Here is an 18068-nt window from a genome sequence, read left to right as displayed (position 1 = left end):
GACGAACTATAAATGAAGGAAAGTGGCAATTTCTCCGGTGACAAACGTCGGCCTTATCGACGCTAAATAATGGAGCGAGTAGTTAGACGAGCGTCTTCATCCCGGTAATTAACCGGCGTCCCCCCCTCCCCCGGCCCGCGCGCCCCGCACCGCTTCCCCCCGCGCCCCGCACGCCGCCTCCACCCGCACACACCTAAATTAATCACACCACGAATCTCGCCCCCCAATCCAGGTCCGGATTAAAAAGTTTTATTGGAGAGCCAAGTGTGACACTCCGGCGCGCCTCTGTCGACACTCTCCACCAACCGAGAGCCGCCCGCAATAAAACCGTGCGCTCTCATTGGCCCGCTCGTAATGGGCTCCGCCTACCTTCGCCGCCCGGACCAGGGCTGTCACCCGCCACGTCAGTTGACCGAGGCGCGTCGACCCGTCAGCCGTATCTCGCGTTGTTCGTTTCTGTGAGATAAACACAATCAATTGAACTTCGATATTTGTGACTGTTGTGTGATGGATCTGTGAACGATGGAGGAGGAGTCGATGTCGGGACACAGCTGTTCAGAGGACGATATCAGTGTAGGGCGGCCGTCGCCAGCTCCTTCGCGGTCGCCGTCGCCCCAGGACTATTTCAGGCCGCTGAAACGATTGAAGATGGCATCGGAGCCGGGTGAAGAGCGCAGAGGTGAAGGGGTGAAGAGTTTTTCGATATTGGACATTTTGAGTCACAGTCCCCGGACGCCGCCGAGGATCGTTCGTCCGTGGGACGCGTCGGGGCTGGAGCGGTTGCAGCGGCTGCAGCGGCTGGCGGGCGCGGCGCTGCTGGACGGGGAGCGGTGGCGGCTGGCGGCGCTGGGGCTGCTGCGGCCGCGGGAGCTGGGCTCGGCGGAGTGCTGCGACTCGGCCAGCGAGCGCTCGTCGTCGGCGTCGGACTGCTGCTCGGAGCCGCGCCGCGCGCCGCACGCCGCCTCCGCCGCGCCGCACACGCCGCTCGACGCACTCTTCCACATGACCAGCAAGACCTTCGAGGCCAACAATGCTGACAACGGAGGTACGTCACAATACATGTTTTATCTATGTAGTTAAACTGTAAAAGACATGAATGAACGCAATGCTTGACATCAGTTTATGACAGACCCTATACCAGAAAAATGTTGCCCGAAGTTTGCCTTTCTTTGAAGTATTTTGTTAGGTACTTAGTCCACAAAAACAAATAGGGACACTGTCTTAGCTCCTGTATCTATCTCGTGAGTTACGTTCTGTAAAAAGCAGAAATTATGTCGTTAAATGTTTGACAGACGTCTTATAAGAAAAATATAAGAGAGAAAAGCGTAAGCTTGGCACAATAACAAAAACTCTTTATTAATCTGTCTAGCTCATGATATTATGTATTTTATATCTTGTACCTCGATGTCACTTGACTGTTTGTTAATTCATTTATGCCAATGTACGAACAACACGCAAATAGTTTCAGAAGTCTCACAATATTTCATTTTTATTCGGATTCTTTTTGCAGTTTATAATATTCTTAAAGATGTTTCAGTAAATAACATTAAGGGTGCAAATTATATTTGATTGAATATCATTTCCTACAAGTTTTGCTATTAACTCCTTAAGTAAAAAATATAATGTCGTATGTATGTAACGAATACTAAAAACCAAACAAATATTCTTATGCTAATTAACTGGTTAAAATTATGTCAAACATTAGGTAGGTACATTTAATTTAAATAATTATTTATTTATTATTAATTTATTTTTTTGACTTAACAAAGATCTAACCTTTGAATTCACTATAAAATGCTCAGATCTTAGTAGTACAGTGTAGATCTAAAGCATATATGAGTTAAGTAATTAATGCCTGTGGATGGATTTGGTTATTAAAAGTAAACAAATATCTTAGAATTATTCGATATAAGTATTTATTACTCGGCTCTGTCACTCTTTAAACAATTCAGAAACTCAGGTAAAACACATATTCGTAAGGACATGTCACTGTTGTTACAAAACGAACAGCTAGATTTTACCCAAAGATTAAACTTATCATCTTACATAAATATAATATAGATGAGCCTATGCTATACCCGAAGTTTTAGGCAGAGTTGTGTGAAATACCGACAATTCGCCCTAAATAATTTTAGTTTCATGTAAAAAGGGACGGGCCTATTACCATTTACCGGACACTTTAACAATTTCTAAAACTCTCAATTATTCTGATATAAATTACGAAACAACAGCACTTTACCCGACTCAGGAATCGAACCTGTAACCTCTTGATCCGCAGTCGGAAACACTACAACCGCGCAACAGTAGCAGTTATAAATAACCATAGACAAATATAGAGCACTAAGTGCGCGTGCGCATAGAGCATAGACACGAATAGACTCTGATCTATTGTTTTTAGCGTAATGAATAGTGCTAATTAGTGGCTATCGACGCGCAATGAGCCGTGCCCAAGTGGCAATTACCGATGTACAGTCTAACAATATTTAGTAGTGTAATCTAATTGTCATATTTGCACTAATTGAATTTTATAGATGACAAGTGGACCCGCGCAGCTTCGCTCGCGTATATGTTAGGACAAATAAAATTGACATAAGAACTAAAACTCGCTAGGGAATAGTTTTCTGTGAACTGATAATATTATTATTAATTTTAAATCAAGGACCTACATATAAAATTTCACTGTCCCAAAAGTCCTCCTGTAAATTGTAACTTTATATTTATAAAAGTTCAAACTGCTTTTATAAATATAAAGTTATAAGGCTTTATAAGAACAATAAAAATATTTATATTTAAGCAAGGCCCTTTATGGAGTATGCGTAGATCTAACTAGAAAAAAGATTGACAAAAAAAGCAATGGTTATTTCACTTATTTTTACTGCGTATATGTATCACGTAACGCTTCATGAAACGTACTACTATCGAGTAAATATTAAATATTGTAACGACAATTATAATTGTAAAAGTCCTCTGTCATGGAGTACTTTCTTACTCAATGCAAAGAATTAGTTATTTAAACCCATTTCTGTTCCAATGCTGGACAAGTGTCTCCTCTCAATTTGAGAGAGGGGTTAGGCCATGGGGTCTATCAGAAATCAAGAATTTTTAATTCTTCAGTTTTATTCTTAAATACCTGACACCTATACAAAACAGTAATTGTATAGTAGGTAACGTTTTCGGACAAAAGACAATCACTTTAATTAGTTTGTTTCATTGATAAAAACTTAATGCCAACCAATTTTCAGCAAAACCAATTAAACTCTTATTATCTCTAGCCATAACCTAGTTATCAAAATAACACCTAACGCAGTTTTGTAAATACTTATTTTCCTATTAGTTTTTGATTGAGACGCCATTAGCAACGTACAAACATTAATATGTATTTGATTATTGTACATAGATGCATGTACATGACAAATGTCAGCTACCGGTGGCAATAGACTAACGTAATAACTTTTAAATAAAAGATTTATTTGTCTATTCTTTTGTACAGTCCAACGCAAATATTGCATGCACTATCACATCTTCAAAAGCATGTATTTCAATAAGAATAATAAACTCACCATTGTTTATTATACTTTACAATTACTGAGAACTCATTATTAGACGGTAAACATTAAAATGATATTTTCATACGAATACAATTACATAAATATCTGGCAATGATTGTTTTTCTTTTACTTATAATAAAATACCAATATTTTCACTAATATGCATTTATATAATGTGACAGTGTATAAGTACATAGTTTTGCTTGTGACTGTACCTAGATAATAATAAATAAAATATACTGTCTTAAGAGCACCATTGTTACCATTGAGGAATGACATTTGAGTAAATAATAGATTTTATTTTTTTATGCGTCAATAAATAAAAAAACAAATACCTAGCAGAGAAAAACTAAACACCAATAAATTATCTTAAACTAATATAGTATATTGTAATAACGAATTTATATTTTATCATAAAATTGTATAATTCAAATTTATTAACGATATTTTTTTGTATTAAAAAAAATCGTTATTCATATTATGAATCTGTGTTATATATTATAATTCATGAATTATAATATATAACACAGATTCATAATGTTAGTAACTGCAGACACTACGGTTAATTTACACAAATTTTCTCCTGGTATTAACCAAGTGAAGGCTCCGACGGGATTACATAAAAGCCAATTTAAGGACATATCGAAAAAATTCACGAATATGCGAAAACTAAATCGCATTTTCTTTATTCGTTTAATTATTTTAATTATAGGAATTAATTAATTTGTTGACAGAATATTTTATCCTATCTTAGAAGTTGGGACCTATCATAGGGAACAAGTAAAAATCTCGACATTGATGTCTATAAAAATAGAAATAGTTTTCTATTTCACCATCACGACAAATCTATAAAAGGAAAAAATGTCTAAACGATTTCACAAAATTTTCCTGTTATAAAAAATAATGATTCAGAATAGACTTTTAGAAAGTTATTATTGTGACACTATGGCACAATCTTCCTAAATAGACAGCTTATTTCGGAAACAAAGAAATCACAGCGACACTGACACTATTGTTTTATTGACAATAATTTATTCATCGATAATAACTTAATTGATTACAAATTAAACATAATAGAGTCTTTAATTGTACAATATGCAAATGTAACATACTTATTTGGATTTCAGACATTCTAACAAGGCGTTATATTTTTTTACATATAACAATTATAATAAAAAAATATTGTCTATGGTTTCCATGGCGCCAAAATTATTCATGACATGTCGATTACATTTGACATAAATTGGTTCGTTCGAAAACAATTTTGCGTTCATTTCAAATCGATTACAGATTATGCGAAAAAATCGAATTGCGTTACAAAATTTGGATTATTCAACAATTAATGGAAGATTCATAACAAAAAAATTGTTGCAATTGTGTCACAATTACATGTACCTATACGAAATGAACAATGCAATATCAATTTGTCGATCGTTATCGATGAAGATGTCTGGTATCGGTAAACATGGCGGGTGTTATGCCGAAATAGATGATTGTGTTATGATTACAGAGCGGCATCTTGTAATTGAATGATCCCTGAACTGAACGCGCCTCGCACTCTGTCATTAGTGTGTATGTATGTGTGCGTGTGTGTGTCTGCGTGCGGTTTTGTTTTTTTAATTTGTCTTTAGTATTGATGAATCTGCGAAGGATGTAATGGCTGGTTGTGAAATATTTCAATAACGTAACAATACAATTAGGTGCCCAGTATTCAACAAATGCCTACTGATTATAGTGTATTAGTATTAGAATGGGTTTCAGTAATGGTTTATGATCATATGAGTCAAAAAGTTTGTGAGGCGCTAGCGTGATACGATGAATCAGAGTCCGCGAATTGAAATGAAAAAAAACTTTCACAAACTAGACCCTTATAATTTAATCTATCTTAAATGCATTTTAAATTAACGCCCATTCACCAATAATGAACGCTATTTATGCGAATTAACCACTTAATAGTGCAACAGAACAAATCAATGAGCATCAAAGACCCCCAAAGTAACACAGTCATTCAACATCCTTTATGAAAAACTACACTATGAGAGTAATTTACACGGACTTTTGCAAAAACGCCATTGTTACGGCACAAAAGAAGACATCACAACTTAACAAACGGAAAAAAGTTTAAATTTCGAAATAGGAAAGGCGGGATTGTCTATGCTCCATATGTTACGAGATTAACACGTAACAAATGGTCATTTGTCAATGGCAGCACTGAGAGCTTGATTGAGGAAGTCATTTCTTGTCTATGAACGGAAATAATATTTTTTTACATCCCCTGCGCCGCGGGACATTAGAAGAGTTGGGAAATGTCCATATCGTTATTAGAGAGTTGTAAGAATCATGGACATATATAATTATGTGGAAGTGTCATTTCATTTGTAAGGATGGAATTAAGGCTTTTTATCATTGTAGGATCTAGTTTGATTATTACCTACTTGGGAAAGGAAAAAATATCTATTAACGCAACGAGAGTGTATCTCTCGACTAATGAGATGAGTTGATGACGTGAAAGAAATGGGTTTATGATATTATTCAATAGAAACAACATAGGCACAACAATACCCTGATAAAATTAGTTATCTCTATATACCAGCCTGTCTATAAAACAGACAATAGGTACACTTTATATTATGCTTAATAATTCTGCTTTTTCGATGTTAAATAGTCTATTGTTCAATATACTATAGTTATTATATAATAGATGGATCATGTGTCCCATTAAAGTTAATGTAAAGCGTGTGTCGAAACAGGATTTAACAATCATTGACTGGTAAAATTGCCTTCCCTACCAAGGTTACGTGATGATAATGCGCAGATTTACCATAGAAAATAACTATGTTTCATATAATGTAAATGTCAGTATATATTATAACATTAAAGTAGTTACAGCGATGCAATCTAAACTACTGCTGATTGCTATATTTACGATTGAAGCTGACAACTAATGTTATGTATCGTACTTGCAATTTTGTATGACGATATGAAATCTTCAAGCCCTTTGAACACTTCAACCGTAACTGACCCTCACTTGTATTGAAGAAAAACGGTTCTTAGAATATTCGGCTTTGTATAAATCGTTATAAAATAATCGTTGGAAGAAATAAAAAAAGGACCTCAAAAATCATATAAATTCACGATCATTTTATTCGAAGTATCATCTTCCCATCTCATCAGCATCAATAGTCCTAACTTCAAATTAAAACATAAATATAACTCGTTCCACAATCATTAGATAGACAACAAAAGAAAAAAGTCATCGGAACTCACTCAGTCGACACTTAGAGTGGGGTCCAAAAGAATTATTATATTTTATTATCCCACAAATTATGCGGCAGCCTGTGGGGTCCGCAAAGGTGTCAGGCCCGACACGTTTATATTACCCCTATTATGAAAAAAATGTATAAAAAATAAGCTCAAAAGGCACCCGGCGTTGAGGGCAAGCACAGTAAGCTTTTACACGAATAATACAAGTTTCTGAACGAAATCGCTGACTAATTGATTGTGAATGGCGCGCATTATTAAATTGAAATCGATGGGGTGTCTATGCTTAATTCGCCATATTGGAAACTAATTGTTGATTAGTTTTAGTTAATGATCGGAAAAAATAATTAATTCGAAGTGAAACGTTGTTCACATTTGATTCATTAGTGTTTGTAATGTAATATTTGTAAGTAATTAGTCGTGTAGGAATAATGTCATGAATCATAACTGTGTTAATTTAAAGGAATATTAAGCAGAGTTCTGACTGCAGGATAACTGATGGCTTGTGAACAAGAAGTTATTTAATAGAATGTCAGTAAGCGTGGTGAATGGTTGGCACTTTGATCCACGTCAAGAGTGATTCGTTGCACAATGTGCTCACTTTCTGCTACTATTTCGAACGCATTAGACGAGTCTAATATTAACCCGTGGCTCCACACTATATTATTTATATGACACGTACAGATGTTCCCGATGACTCTCATTTAAGATATTTTTTGTAAAAATAAAACCTACACATCTCGACATAATTACGCGAAACCGTTTAAAATACCACCTAAGTATTAATTTTATCCCTAAATTACCCTTCTAATTCTCGGCGGTGCAAGGTGTGTAGTGCCTTCTCTGTTGCACTCGTGGCTAGTGAGAAGGACAGGTGATCGAGCAGTTAATTTAATTACATTATCCGAGCTGTATCTCGTGTCCATCTGTGATGCAGCCAGCAGGATTATTTTTTATGCGATTTTAGAAAGTGGAAACCTTATGAAGATGCACCAAAATTATGTGACTTCCGAAATTAAGTACGAGACTTAAAATTGTACTTTCTCCGAAAAATATTAAGCTAAGTACTGAGGTAATAATCACTTGTCTTTTTTTATAGTAAAAATTACGTGATTAAACGTTACAAAGGAAAGGAAAACAAATACTTCTCTCTCTTAAAATCATTGATCATTACCAATATTCACACAAACCACAATTCGGTACTACAAACATTTCTGATTATTCATAAACGATCCCTACGTCGGCGGTGGCTCATTATTTAATAACCCTATATTTGGCGGGTCCCGGACACCCCGGGACCCGAATTATAGGCCTCTTTTTGTAAATAAACCGCCGGCTGAACGCAATGTTATTTCAAATTAAATTGGCGGTCTTAGCGACGGGTCTATCGCAATTTAGTGTTAGCAAAAATGAAAGAGCGCCTTATTATTATGTCGTTGATGGGCATGACTTGGTCTTATAGTTTACTAAGTAATTAGTAAGCTGTTACAGGTAACTCGGAGGCACGTAAAAGCTTCGGCTGGCAAACACGAAAGTGTGTGTCCGTTCTAAAGGTGCATCTCGTTTTAATAACAGTATCTACATGGTTTCGAAATCTATAATTTTATATTGTTTTTTAAACCGTATTAGTACATGACATTTGTACTTATAACAACTAAAGATCTTGGATCAATAACAAAATGTCGTTTTGTCATAGGTTTTATTCGTTCAGCGGACATTAAGAGCCATTTTCATGGTATCTAAGCTAATGTATACATAGTAAAAGATAATCAACATATTAATTATATTATCTACATTTAAAACAGACCTTCGTTTCGCACCAGCACACAAACAGCCGCCCCTATATTTCAATATTATTCTATTATACGCAGTCATTCTCCCCTAATATTTCCAAGATATTGATTTAGATAAGTTAATCGATTCCCAAATCAATTGAATTTGTTTTTTGACTGCTTTTAACGGACTCAAATAATTATATGTTTTTGAAACACACTGTATGTTTTAGGGTCAGGTGCCCCTATTTTAATTGGTCCTGTTTATATAAAAGGTGTTTGGTTTTTTACTGTTATAGACCCTTATAGGGTGGGGCTTTTATTATGTAGTGTTAATTGTGACTCTATATAACATCTATGTATAAAGATCGGAATATAATCGAGGGTAGATTTTTTTGACAGTATTAAGTATCTTTAGAGTCTAATTTTCGGTTGACAGTAGTTTCGAGTTCAATGCTAATGTGATCACAATTGCTCTAAATTGGTCATTGTGTTTGAGATATAACTAATGTGCGATAAAGCGGCACTGTCAGACTATTGTTGATCGATAGGTTTTACAAAACCAGGACTGGTATTATACAAGATTGAATAATATATGCGTGTCAAAATCGTGATTTCGTGATTTTCTTATAATATTACATTATTATACTAGGGCCTCTACCTTTGGTTAAAATTATGATATGAAAACCAAATATTGGTACTGCTTCAAACATTCTTTGTAATTCAAGACTAAAATGCAAGGAAACTGAGCTTTGAAGTCTCTTTAAAATACCAAGATTTTATTGATCCTAACTGCATTCCTTACATACAAAGTATCAGTTGTACACTAGTCGTCGTACACATACTGAAACTAAACGGTAAAATACGACTTGCGACAAACGGTCACTAGCATTTTAACACCAGTAATATGTATCTTTAGTTGCAATGGCCGCATAAAGTTTTGTTAAGTCTATAATTTGTAAACAAGATACATAACGGTAAGTTTTAGTCATATTTTTTATAAGAATACTAGCTTTTTGCCCGCGATTTTGCGCGCCTTGAATTTCACCATCTTCGGGATGGATTTTCCAAAAATCCTCTGCTCCTCTAAACTTTCTAAGGAATCTTTATAACAAATTTTAACTTTCTAAACTCATTAGTTTTGGCTGTGCGTTATTCAGCAGTCAGTCATTCATTTACATTGATCAAAAATGTGTTTGCCGAGTTTTATTTTAATAACTTTTAAGAGATGAAAAGCGGATAGCTCTATTAGTTATGAATACTAGAGCTTTTGTTCTTATTCGTTTAGAACTTAGACCTAGTTTTCTGCGTCAATAAGATATAAATACACATTCATGGACTGATGGCTACCTTATTGTTAATACTAAAACTACTTCTTATTTCTGTCGTAAATTTCACTTGAATGAATACCACGAGTCGACCGCACACAGACTGTGTTCAAAAACATCAAGATCTTTCTCTTTTATTTAATTCTCTATGCACTTTGCAGTAGCCGATAAGCCATAACGAGGTTATAGCCCATATATATTTCACCTTATGACAACTCCTCTCACATATACTTACAAAAGATTCTTCTTCGAGAAATTATAGTCAAATATAATCACAGAGAACAATGCACGTCCGCCATTTTATCACCAATACCCATTAGTTTCAAATACCTCTGCAATATTAGAATGTATAAAATTATGAAGGAAAATATTCCCACTTAAATTCATAATTTAACAGACATTAATAGGCTCATTATATACAAGTTTTACAACTTAAAATACCGACAATGAATTGCCCACTTGTCATATAACGAAGTACCTACCGCTTGGTTTTATTACAACATTACTTAGCTCCAACGAGCCTGACCTAAACCTTATATACTTAATTAATATACATAAAATATATGTGAGTGCGTAGTTCCCAAGATTTATAGCGTTTTGGCTTCCGTTCTATGTCGTTGACTCTCAGATTGAAACGTAGATAGTTCGCCAAATAGGCGCAGCCGCTACGAAATACTTTTAATTAATGAAGAATACGTCGTTATTGTTCTTAAATTACTTAGTTCGTTTTATGGTGGTATAATGTTTTGACCGTTAGTGGTAACAATTGTATATAAAACACCCGTTTAGAAATGTTTTCAGACTTGTAGGTACTGTGTATTGGTCATTGTACAGCTATGATTTTTCTTCTTTCACAAATGCATAATCAGGATGATATCTGACTAGTTCAATGATCAGGAGATTTAGTAGTTAATACGTTATCTGAATGATTGCTTATGTACGATTGTTAGATAGTATTTTTATGTATTGCCTAATAATTATCATTATTAACATCCGTGCAATGTAAAATGTGCTAACAATTAAATTTTAACTTGTACAAAGCCTATTCTGTTTCGTTAATTTCTCAAAAATCGTATAATAACGCTTTTCATTAAATAATTGCGGTATTTTTGCAACATAATAAGTGTGATCCTTTTATTAATACTGCAAGGACTTTGAAAGGGCCTCAGGCCGATCAAAAGACCATTATAATCGAAGTCTTCACTTTCCAAAAGTTGTGAATATGTTTCACAACTTGGTCACGATTCGCCGTCATTATAAATACACGCAACCACATTTTCATTCATGGAAATACAAAATAAAATTCCTCCATTGGAGCATCGTTTCAAATGTTATTGACAGGAGTCTTTAAATTGAAGTTAAAAAGCTTTATCGAACAAAAGATGAATCGATTGTAAGAATATCGACACTTATCATCTTTTTGTATATATTTTCGTTCGTTTTAATTATTTGATATTGTAGTCACGATGTTGTTTAATTACTTTATCGTATTACAAGTATATTTTGGGTGCGGAAAGTCCCATTGTCCGTGTTATAATGTGGAGGAAATAATTATTTTGCAATAGACATAAATTGTGTTTCGTGCGTGAGTCGTGTTGGTATATAATTTTATTGTGTCAATTGTATTGTGTGTACAATTGGTGTACGTTTTGCAATGATTTTCTTAGGAAGTAGTTTGACACCTACACTTTCTAGGCAAGTGTTAAATTATTATAGGGTAGGTACGTCTTACATAAGCTAGATTGATCTACCACCATAGCAATGTTTTAGGTAACAATGGTATTTGCAGCTAATTCAAAGATTTTCATGTTATTTGTTGGTACCGAGAATCAGAAAAAAAGGTATCTTAGTTATAGAAGCCTAATTCTACATACCTATTCTTCTTGAAGTAAAAAATGACCAAATCGCTGTATATTTTATTCTATGCCTTAAAATTATACCACGTATCACAAATCTTAGCTGATTTAAAACATAAAAATGCAAAACTACTAATCAATTTAAAAACATAATACATAGTAATTAAAAATGTTGACACACTTCCTTACATAGAAAATGTGTTAGTAATAATTAAAAACATGAAAACAGCCATTAATTTCCATGCACATAGTGTTTACCACCACGGTACCCATTGCTGATAAACCAATCTATTAACAGTGATTTTTCACACTCGATAACAGCTGATAAGAACGCGTGCGCAATCCACTTAATTGAATTATGTTTACACAATAGTGACGTCATAGCGGAACGTCAACTCGTTCTCTGATTGGTCGGTTGGTATTTAGAACAATGGCGGACATGTGACGGTTGAACGTTACAAAGCTGTTAATTAGAACTTTGACGCTGATAAGTCGTTGCCAATAGGATTAGAGGTTGATTAAATTGTTACCTAGATTTTCTTAATAAGTACCTTGCAGTTTGCTGTCCCTGTACATTTATAAAATCTTAATTATAGATAACTGTACCTCGATTCTCTACTACTATCGACCACCGACAACCGAACTGTCATCGAAAAATGTTGTATAAAAATCTAATCAGCGCCTCTGACGGGTGTCGTAGGAAACATTTTGGCAGTACATTCTAAATGTCAAAATTTCGATAGCTAGCCGGTTGTCGGTAGTCGGTAGTGGTAGATAATCGAGGTACTGAGTGGTATAAGTTGGTCGACCGTTTGAACCCGAGGCAACACACCAATGACTTTTCAAAGTTTTGTGTGTAAGTATTAGAAATAATTATCACTTGCTCAAACTGGAAAACTTGCATGCCTTAAAATGTTTAACTCATTTTTGAGCGGTGGTGGACTTAAGGCCTAACCCCTCCTTCGTTTGAGGAAGAGACTCTTGCCCAGCAGTGGGACAGTAACGGAGTGAAAAATTATATAGACATGCTTTTCAGGTAGATAAGTGTACTTATTGCTTATGCATTATGTTAGTACATTAATCACATTTATCTAGCTGCGTATCTATCCTTTTATCAAGTGTATACAGAATGAACCATTAGAGAGATAAACCAAGTCATCTTATCATTTAAGCAACAACTTAATTAAGTTGCAATCACATTAACGTTACGGCCCATTTGGTACTTCGCGATTTCGAATCATAACAAAAATGCTTTGCGAAACCTAAACTCAGTAGTAACAATCTCGACACAGCGTTACTCTGTGTCTCACCGTGTCGCAAACACAAACGTAATTTCAAACACGGTGTGAAGTAATTGCGGGTAGTTGGAAAACAGTGTTGTAGGGCTACTTCGTGTTATAAGCAAACCGCATTCAATCTTACAGTAGGAAGCCGCGAGCAATTTAAATATTTGACAGACTATTAGTTTGTGAATTAGTTGTACATCGCTTGGGTAAGAGATCATTAGTAATGTCTTTTGTACACAATTTATTTGTAGACTGTTCATTTCTGTAGACTAGCTGGCGTACTCGTTCATCGTTATTGATCTATCTGTATGTATTTTCGTACAAGCGCTCGTAGAATATGCTTTTGAACAAGGAAATTTCTAGATTGGAACCTATTTGTTTTGGATTTATCGTTAAAAAGTGTAGACCTGTAATTAAATTGAAGTTTTGTGTATAAATATAGTTATTCATTTTTATATCAGTATAAAAAATCCCAATGAACAATATTAGGTACCATCATTATTAGGTACATAACATTTTATTTAGTATCAAATATAACCTTACATAATATTTTATGATCGAAAGAAAGGCATTTTCTTTAAAACTAACCAATCATTTCAATACAGCTAGGGTTTTGAATAATAGCTGTTGATTTTACAGCCAGCATTCACATAATAAAAGCAAAGATTAATTAAAACTTGCACACACAAAAGCACACGAACACACAAACACACACAACAGCACACAAACACACACAACAGCACACGAACACACAAACAAGCACGTAAGCAGTGGCGTCGGTCGGTGGCACAAACCACAATAAACAGTCGATTTGCTCGATACAATAACGCAGTACATTCCTCCTATAAATACCATTGTTGTTCTAATCCCGAGTTGACTAATCGAATGGCCGCACTCAAAGCTTACGGGTAATCAGCGGTAATAATAGCCGGTTTTAAACTTTAATTAAACATGGTGCTACCGGCCGTTTCGAGCGTTTGTGACGCTATTAATAGGCAGAATTGAGTAACTAACTGCTACGGATTGTGCGGATTTTTCCATAGGGTTGGGTTTTTGTTTTCCTTTTTGTTTGTGCTTGGAACTGGTCTAAAAATAAATGGCTGTGGACTGTTTAGGCTTTTTTCTACGTTAAAAATATAAGTAGGTACTCGTAAGCTTTGTATAGCACTCATTAAATAGAAACTTGTAGCAGTATGTAAAACTTTAATATGAAAGGATATTGTTCAGCGTAAAAACATAGCAGAAATAACATCGCAGCATCAGAAATTCGCAAAGGTGGTCTATTCTCAAAAACATTCACTGAAAAAAGTAATGATATCTCATTTCATCGATGCAAGTTTAAACATAACGTCGTAAGCGCGGGTATAATGAGGGTAATGGCTGACAATTAGTTCCGAGATCGACCACCGGCGGCGCCACTTGACCGCTCGACCGGTTCGCAAGGAACTGCAATAAGTAGGTGAAGATCTGGCCGATGTTAAACGTAGAGTTAAGTGGAAATCAATAGAAAGCGGGATATGTATCTATTTAAAATATCTTTGTCGTAAAGCTTGGGTAGGCAAAACAAAAATGTCCATCCATTGTGCCACACTCAAATAATTTTCAGTGCTGCAAATATATATATGATTGCAACGCCCTATGCTATTTAGATCGGCTAAAAATGGTAGCTGGAATTCCAACTTGAAACGCTAGTTTAACTAAGAGACGATATTCTGCGACCGAGATTAAAAAAAGCCAAATAACCTATTTCTTAAACTAATCTGGAGACGCCAATATTGCATTTGGGCGGGACAAAATCAAACATGTAATACACAATGAAATTCAGTTAAACTTTCCTGTAAAACGATCACAGAAACGTCAACCTAGTCTCTACAAAAATAACCTATAAAAGGAATAAAATAACGCCAAGATTAACGAAATTCCAATCAGTATTTCTTAGAATATGGGCGTATTTACTGACAAAACTCCGCCCAATATACGCCATTATTTATACACATCTGTAAGTCGTAGTCTAGACAGATATTTCACAGCGAATTGTTTTCGATCATTCATTGAGCTCTATTGTGACTATAAACATAACGCTTGTTAATCTAGATAGGTAAGTTGCCAAACCACATTAAAACAGGAATAGAATCGGCACAGTTTTGATGTGGAAATACTATTGATTTAGCACTACGAACGTAGCACTAGCGAGAGGTGGGAGCCGATTTATGGTACTGCAATTGGTTTTAAGGAAGTTAGGATAACTGTTGAAACTTTCGGAACATGAAGAATGAAAATATAGGCAAGAAATCAATAAACAAAAAGTTATTTAGGTTCGTAGTAAAATATCTTCAGCTCTCTACCTATTCTGCTTTATTTACATTTCCGAAAATAAGCCTTTATACAGGTATGCCTACTTAGAATAAACAGAGGATAAATCTGATCTCAAAAAAGTGTGAGATTTATATAAATCCGTCCTTTGAAAAGTTGATTAAACTGACCAATTCACATTTCTAGAAGATGATTAAGTGAAAAATCAACTTTAAAAAATGAATTAACTTAATAATTCAGATTTTTAAGATGATTTGCACTTACATAAAAGTGTAATATTTCACCAAGAAATTTCCAAATTTATTGTGGTATTCGTAAAACAGTAGCGTTATATTGTAATAGAAGCGCGGGCGCAGTGGTTTTGGCGAATCGATTACCGTTTGGCCACGGGCGTGAATCGTAAGCGATCGTTTTCGATCATTCGCAATACGATTCCTAGTACCGTAGTGTCCGAGAGAATCTTTATTGGACTCGCTTGATTGATAGTAAAAGTTGTAAGGAACAATACTTGTTTTTATTTCTTTGTTATGCTTGTAACTTATGCTTTGTGAATTGACTCATTTTGGTAATAATACGTTTCTATATTGATGTCTATTTTAAGTTGGAATGAAGTATTTTTAACTAAGTGACATTGGATACTGATTCCATATACTTAAATTGGCTTCAATCTCAATGACTTAAACGGCAAATATAAGTATAGAGATCCTATCGTCCCAGATATTACTAAGTAGAACACAACATTAAAGGCCCCAAATGTGACCTTAATTCAACACACAAATATCGTTGCTCAACACCGGACGATCCTGACTCCCCGTGGGCATCGTCCATCGTCCGTGCTCGTCCCAGTGAGGCCCAACTTGATCCCGATTGAGCCATTTCATCGCCGCCCGCGGACCGATGTTATCAGGGACCCTCTTGTTTCCTCACTTATTTTACACACAACCTCTCATTATGGATTAGAGGCGCTACGGAACAGATAAATTCCAACGTAATTGTGTTATTTTAAATGTTAGGGAAACCTGCTTCAATGTCAAAACAGTTTTATAAACATTTTTGTCGATAGCGAAGCGATTTAGTAGTAACATAATGCTACTTATCTACTTAATTACGCATTCAAGAACATTGTACTGCTCTATGATACAAATCTTTTTTCTCGTAAGTCTCAAACGCCCGCGGCATCAACGGCTTGTGAATTTGTAACCGACGCCATTCAACCAATTGATAAAAAAAACAAAAAGAACCCGCGAAGTAGACTGAAGACTCCTTTATAAATGCCTTTAGATATAAAATTATTCATCGACGCCTTAAAAGGCTTTGAGCAAGTATTAAAAATCATGCTCGGATCATATTTTGCAAAAAACCTGCTGCATTACAATCCCTGTCCATCTGATTAACCTACATACACCTATCATCATGATTTATACCTTCAATCGGCTGTCCGTTCAAATCTTTAGCCCTTTAGCTTATCAAAAGATCCGAAAGGGGACTTATGCCATCGTTGTATGGGATTTGACACGCGAAATTGAACTTTATGGTGGTGAATTTAGGAGTTTTGTTGGTCGTAGATTGTAATTTGTAAGGTAGATGAGAGAAGCTGTGACGAATGGGTAGGAAATCGGACTTAGTGTCAACAGTTTACGGCGATCGTGGTAAACGGAGGAGGGTGGCGGAGTGGCGGCCCCTTTGTTCTACAGAATGGAGTTACACGCGTTACCTTCCACAATAGTGAACTTGCTTTGTGATGTTTGACACAGTTTTTGGATATCATACACGGGGAAATTGTTTGTTTTAAGACTTTGCTTGACAACTGACTGATTTTCCTTCCTTTATGTTTTACGTCTAACCGTAGATGAAGATTTTATTGACTTTAAAATTATAATAATATGGACACTGTTATTAAGGAGCTCACATTCGTATAAATAAAGACCATTTTTTACATTTCTTAACAACTTTTATAGAGCAGCATGAAGGAACGTTTGGTCCACACCTACAAACATTCCAATAAGAATGACATAAAAAATCACATCCTTCTCAAAAAGCGTATCGCGAGTTGAACAAAGGTGTACTAATTGCCGCGCGATCTCGCGGTGTAGCGGTGAAATTAATCAATCGCCGCGCGGGTGTGTACCTGCCTAATATAAACGTCGCGGGCGGCGCGCTTTGAACTCGTGCGCTCTCCAATTAGCGATCGCCGCCGCCTTTGGCGCTCGCCGCCTGCTTTGTGCCGGCCGCTCTCTCGCCTCTCGCTCGCACGCCGCGCGTCTCGCTCACACACCCCTCCCGTCAGCCGATGCCATTTGCTTCGTTTTACTTGTTTTATAAGCTTGGATTTGCTTCAGGTTTTAAGTTTTTAAAGACTCGTGTTATGTAGGTTTCTTATAGATTAGTTTAGGTACAGTTTTTTGTGAGTTTTATTGCGTTGTTTTATGATATTAGAGACACAGTTTAAGGTTGATAATTACGGTCGTAAAACCTTATTAGTGGGTGACCTTTTAGTCAATTTGTCATGTTCCAATTTCGGCAATAATTGGTCTAATTATATAGTGAACACCGAGCTGTAATAAACCAAGGGTAAATTAACAACGTCTTATTGTAGGTAACAGCGAACATACCAGAATAATTAAACTACAAAACGTGTGTTATAAAGCATGTCTAAATCTTTTCAAAGGCACATTTTACAAAACTAATAAACCATCTAATGAAT

At 35.6% G+C, this 18068-nt stretch overlaps 1 protein-coding gene across 1 annotated transcript in view; it reads left to right on the top strand.

The window, feature by feature from the left end:
- Positions 1–412: 412 nt before the first annotated feature.
- The window catches only part of LOC142983695 (uncharacterized), a 61682-nt gene continuing 44026 nt past the window's right edge, over positions 413–18068 (top strand). Inside the window, exon 1 of the mRNA XM_076130693.1 lies at positions 413–1045. Within this exon, the coding sequence (XP_075986808.1) occupies positions 523–1045 (523 nt within the window). The 5' untranslated portion in view covers positions 413–522. The remainder of the gene's footprint in view (positions 1046–18068) is intronic.

This window comes from Anticarsia gemmatalis, chromosome 24 (genome assembly GCF_050436995.1).
Source record: "Anticarsia gemmatalis isolate Benzon Research Colony breed Stoneville strain chromosome 24, ilAntGemm2 primary, whole genome shotgun sequence".
NCBI classification, from domain to species: Eukaryota; Metazoa; Arthropoda; class Insecta; order Lepidoptera; family Erebidae; genus Anticarsia; species Anticarsia gemmatalis.
Note: the sequence above shows the minus strand (reverse complement) of the source record. Positions and strands in the feature narration are given on the sequence as shown.